Source organism: Carlito syrichta, unplaced genomic scaffold, assembly GCF_000164805.1.
Source record: "Carlito syrichta isolate Samal-C Ts95f unplaced genomic scaffold, Tarsius_syrichta-2.0.1 Scaffold313361, whole genome shotgun sequence".
In the NCBI taxonomy this organism is placed as follows: Eukaryota; Metazoa; Chordata; class Mammalia; order Primates; family Tarsiidae; genus Carlito; species Carlito syrichta.
The window spans coordinates 362,750-368,749 of NW_007257457.1; the positions used below are offsets into that span (position 1 = coordinate 362,750).

The 6,000-nt window shown below is 40.5% G+C and overlaps 1 protein-coding gene across 1 annotated transcript in view; it reads left to right on the forward strand.

The window, feature by feature from the left end:
- LOC103272891 (kinesin-like protein KIF28P) overlaps positions 1–6,000 on the forward strand; it is a 69,630-nt gene that overhangs the window by 21,098 nt on the left and 42,532 nt on the right. Inside the window, exon 3 of the mRNA XM_021718723.1 lies at positions 5,553–5,756. Within this exon, the coding sequence (XP_021574398.1) occupies positions 5,553–5,756 (204 nt within the window). The remainder of the gene's footprint in view (positions 1–5,552; positions 5,757–6,000) is intronic.

A 6,000-nucleotide genomic window follows, 5' to 3' on the forward strand; every position in this document is an offset into this window, starting at 1 on the left:
TGTCGCCCAGACTGGAGTGCAGTGGCCGCTCCCGGCTACCGCAGCCTCGACCTGCTGGGCTCCGGCGATCCTTCCACCTCAGCCTTCCAAGTAGCTGGAACTACAGGTGCACGCTACCACACCCGGCTAATTTTTGATTTATTGTAGAGATGAGGTCTCACTAAGTTGCCCAGGTGGGTCTCGAACCCGCCGGCTCAGGCAATCCACTCACCGCAGCCTCCCAAAGGCATGAGATTACAGGCTGAGCCACCGAACCCGGCCCAATAATATATTAAATGGAGTTTAAGTTACTATCACTATCAAGTCCTATCACTATCGAGGTTTCCCTGGACATGTAACATTGGTTTGATATTTGAAACTCAATATAATTCATCATATGAACAGAATATAGGAGAAAAAAATATATATGACCCAATGTAAAAAGAGCATTTGACAAAATTCATCACCCAATCTTGATAAAACTCTCAACAAACTTGAAGTAGGAGGAAGTTTCCTAGAAATAGAATTTCATTAAAAAACATAGGTTCTATCATATTTCATGATGAAACAATGTGTTCTCCCTACGATTGGGAGCAAGGCTAGGATGTCAATTCTCATCACTTCTGTGCAACATTTACTACAGGTCTTAGCCAGGGCAAAAAGACAATTAGGAGGAAATAGAGACATGCAAATAGAAAAAGAAGTAACAGTATTTGCAGATTATGTGATTTGCAGATAATGTGATTAACTATGGAAAAATTCCTGCTGAATCAAGAAGATCATTTGAAGCCAGGAGTTAGAGGTTGCAGTATACTATGATGTACCTGTGAGTAGCCACTCTATTCCAGCTTGGGCAACATAGTGTGACACTCTTTCTTAAAATTAAAATTAAAAATAAAGGGCCAAAGTGGCTCACGCCTGTAATCCCAGTACTTTGGGAGACCAAGGCAGGAGTTTGAGAATTTGTAATTAATTGGGAGTTTGAATCCAGCCTGGGCAACATGGCGAGGCTTCATCTTTACAATAAATCTCTACATCTGTAGTTCCAACTTCTTGCAGGTCTGAGGAAGGAGGCCCAGCAGGTCAGGCTGTGGTAGCTGTGATCATGGCACTGTACTCCAGCCTGGGCGGCAGAGAGAAACTTCAGCTCAAAATAATAACAATAATAATAAATGTTAGTTGAGTATGATGGCACACACCTGTATTCTCAGCTACTCAGGAGGTTGAGGTGGGAGTATTGCTTTATCCCAGAGTGTGAGGCTGCAATGAATTATGATAGCACCCCTGCACTCCAGCCTGTATGACAAAGCAAGATCCTGACTTTATTTTTATTTTTGAGTCGGAGTCTCACTCCAGGCTGGAGTGCAGCAGCATGCTCACAGCCACTGCAGCCTCAACCTGCTGGGCTCAGGCAATCTTTCTGCCTCAGCCTTCCACATAGCCAGAACTACAGGCGTGTGCTACCATGCATGACTAATTTTTTGATTTATTGTAGAGATGAGGTCTCGCCAGGTTACCCAGGTGGGTCTCGAACCTGCGGGCTCAGGCAATCCACTCACCTCAGCCTCCCAAAGGGCTGGGATTACAGGCTGAGCCACTGAACCCGGCTACATAAAATACTTTAAGGATAACATTTAGCAAAATATGTGCAAGCACTGTACACTGAACACCATGAAACATTAGTTAAAGGAAGACTTAAGTAAATGAACCAGGGGACTCAATATCATTAAGAAACCAAATTGATCAACAGATTCAAAGAAATTCCAATCAAAATCCAAGCAGGCATTTTTTGTAGAAATTGACACATTTTCAATAATTTACACAGAATTGTAAAAAGAACTTAGAGTCGTCAAAATTATTTTGAAAGAGAATAAAGTTGGAGAACTTAAAACCCACTATAAGGCTATAGTAATCAAGATAATGTGATATTAATGATAGACATATAGATCAATAGAACAGAATAGAGCATCCAGAAATAGATCCTCATATATTATCAACTGATTTTTTTTTTTTTTGAGTTGGAATCTCACTCTGTCGCCCAGGCTGGAGTGCAGTGGCACACTCCCGGCCACCCCAGGGTCGACCTGCTGGGTTCCCGTGATCCTTCCACCTCAGCCTTCCAAGTAACCGGAACTACAGGCGTGTGCTACCACGCCCGACTAATTTATTTATTTATTTATTTATTGTAGAGACGAGGTCTCGTCAATTTTGCTCAGGCTGGTCTCAAACTCGCAGGCTCAGGCAATCCACTTGCCTCAGACTCCCAAAGTGCTGGGATTACAGGCTGAGCCACAGATCCTGGCCTCAACTGATTTTCTATAAAGGTGCTGTAATGGAATGGTGTCCTCCAAAAATTCATGTTTACCTAGAACCTCAGAATGTGACCTTATTTGTAAACATGGTCTTGGCAGATGAGGCCATGTTGATTAAAGTGGGCACTAAATGAAATTCTTTTAAGAAGAAGAAAATTTTGACACTCACTCAGAGAGCATGCCATGTGACTATGATTACAAAGATTAGGGTGATGCAGTTACAAACCAAGAAACACCAAGAATTGCTGGAGGCTAGGAAGCATGAGGAAGGATTGTACCCTAGCATCTTCAGAGAGAGAGCATGGCCTTACCAACACCTTGATTTTGAACTTCTAGTCTACAAAACTGAGAAAATTAATTTCTATAGTTTTTTTTCTTTTGTTTTGTTTTGTTTTGAGTTGGAGTCTCACTCGGTTGCCCAGACTAGAGTGCAGTGGCCGCTCCCGGCCACCGCAGCCTCGCCTGCTGGGCTCCAGCGATCCTTCTGCCTCAGCCTTCCAAGTAGCCGGAATTACAGGCATGCGCTACCATGCCCGGCTGATTTTTTGATTTATTGTAGAGACGAAGTCTCGCTGCCCAGGCGGGTCTCGAACCCGCAGGCTCAGGCAATTCACTCACCTCAGCCTCCTAAAGGCACAAGATTACAGGCTGAGCCACCGAGCCCGGCTTAAATTTCTATAGTTTTTAGCCACAGTTTGTTGTAATTTGTTATGGGAGCCCTAGAAAATTAGTTAACAAGTTACTATCATTTTTTTTTTAGTTGTATGCACTTAACCATATAATCCAGCAATTTCAAGAGAAATAAAAATATACAACCTCACAAACATTTATTTTATAGCAACTTTATACATAATGGCTCCAAACTGGAAACAATTCAAATGTCCATCAACTTGTGAATGGGTAATAAAATTGTGATACTGTATATTTATAAAATAGAATATAAATTCAGCAATAAAAAGAAACTTCTGACTACATGCAACCTACATGGATAAATCTCAAAAGCATTGCACTAAGAGAAATAAACCACATACACGAGACTACATAGTATACAACTCCATTTATATGACCATTCTAGAAGAAACCAAAACATAGTTACAGAAAGTGAATCAGTAGTGGCAGAGGCTGAAGGTGAACAGAGGTGTCTGACTGCAAAATGCACAAGGAACTTTTTGAAGTGACTAAAATGAAACAAGGGTATCATGTTTGTCATGGTGGTCATATGGCTGAATATACATGTCAAAACTTGTCAAACTGTATACTTAAAATAGGTGAATGTAATGAATCTTAAATTTGCTTCAATGAAGGTAGTTTCAAAAGACTGCTAGAATTAGGCTATAAAGAAATATCTTTGTCAACAATTTCTCTTCCCAGTCCAAAGCAAGTTTTTTGTTGGCCATCTATTAAGATATTGCAGAATTGTTGCTGTGCTATAGTGTAGGAAAATGTTTCCTATATTCGATTTTAGGATGGTGGGTAGGAAGAAATTCCAAATGTTGTTCTATGACCTCTTGGTTTATCTAAAATACAAATAACTGATACTCAAAAGATATTTCAATGGAAACAGAAATACTGTACATCTGACATTTACAAAACGATTGTATTCTCTACCCGAGATTGTATTTATTTAGTAAAATTCTGTTTTATTTGTTTGAAGTTTTCAATCTATAAAAATTAAGGACACAAACCATTTTCCCAAGACCCCCACAGTGCTGAGAAGAGAAGACAGCAAAACTAGTCACTTTACTAAGCTTAGTAAGCACTCCTTAGGCTTAGCTAGCAGCTCCTATGGTAGAGTAGACATCTGTCATTTAAATATATTTTTCCAGAGCTGTACATGATGGCTCACACCTGTAATTTGGGAAGCTGAGGTGAGAGGACTGACTGAGCCCACAGGTTCAAGTCCAGCCCAGGCTACTTGGTCAGACCTTGTCTTTACAATAAATCAAAAAATTAGTTGACTGTAGTGGCACATGCCTGTGGTTCCAGCTACTTGGAAGGCTGAGGCAGAAGGATCACCTGAGCCTAGCAGGTCGAGGCTGAGGTGGCCATGAGCATACCACCGTACTCCAGCCTGGGTGACAGAGTGAGACTCCAACTCAATAAACAAATAAATAAATAAAATTTTCTGGTAAAAGTATGGTCACAGTATTCTGGGAAACTCTTGGTCAGATTCCACATTTTAAACCTGGAACTCCCCTGACCCTTTTACCTTAATAATTTTTTATTCTTTTCTCTGAGAAACAAATAGAACAGGAAAATTGGTTATTGTCCATTGTTCTGATGTAAATTATGTAAGCTAGTATGTGCATCTTTCTCAAGAATAAAAATTAAATACATTATACAAATGTATATATTGTCACAAAGGGAGTATGTAATCCTTACTTAGTGTTTTATTATTGCTACTAGAGAGTAGGAAGGAAAGTACTCTTTGAAACAGCCTCAATTAAGAGAACTCTGGCTGGCTATGACCATGGCCCCGATAATAAAAGGAGCCAGACCATATCCCTCTTTTTTTTGGAGTCGTAGTCTCACTCTGTTGCCCAGGTTGGAATGCAGTATCACACTCATGGCCACCGCAGCCTTGACATGGTGGGCTCAGGTGATCTTTCTACCTCAGCCTTCCTAGTAGCTGGAACTACAGGCGTCCACCACCATGCCTGGCTAAGACTTTTTTCCAAGCAATTGTGGGCACAAGCATCTCTGTCTTCCACTTAAGCAAACAAAAGAAGTGTGTGTGTGTGTGTGTGTGTGTGTGTGTGTGTGTGTGTGTGTGTGAATACTTCAAAACCACTAGGTCTTGTGAAAAAACAAGAGCATTCACCAACAGAGGACTAAAATTAGTGTGGGTATTCTGTGATGTTATCATTTGGGTTAAAGAATAAAGAAGCAGAAAATACTGGTTCCTTGGTACCAAAAATTGTTTTGTCTAATTGCTTGATTTTAAAGATCTAGCCCATGATTTGGCAAAACTGTAAAATACACAAGTTCATTCTTGATGGATACTAACTAGTTCAAGATATACCTGATGTGATCCACAAATATACATGATCAGTGCTTTCCAAATTGACAAACCCCTTTTCTAGTTTTACTCCACTGGTTCTAAGCCAGCATCTGAGTTTGTGTTTCTAGTAGGTCACATGATATTAAGGTAGAATTTATTAAATCATTTATTAGATTGTAAGAATACTGAGAAGAGTAGGGAAGAGTGCTGTACATACCATTGGCCTGTGCTGAACATGCCACCTGTGGTCTTCTTTCCAGAGAGATGTTTTCCGTGATCTTGGCAGGGGGATTCTGGACAGTGCTTGGCAAGGTTATAATGCTACTCTCCTGGCCTACGGCCAAACTGGCTCTGGAAAAAGCTATTCCATGATTGGGTTTGGTGCAAACAAGGGCATTATTCCAAATGTCTGTGAAGAACTCTTTCAAGCCATTGGGAACCAGGAGAGACATCAAGAATATCAGGTACGTGTTCTAGAAACCCTTCTTCAAGGAGTTGTACTTTTTCATTTTGGATTCCCTCCTGTTTTAGGATAAGGTTATTCTCCATACAAAATGTTTATATGATCTGTTGCCATTAAATAAGATGCTGAATTCTTTGGTTCTACAGAAGCAAATCCAAGGAAATATATATATATGTGTGTGTTTGGCTTTTTTTTTTTTTTGAGTGGGAGTCTCACTCTGTCGCCCAGACTGGAGTGCAGTGGCC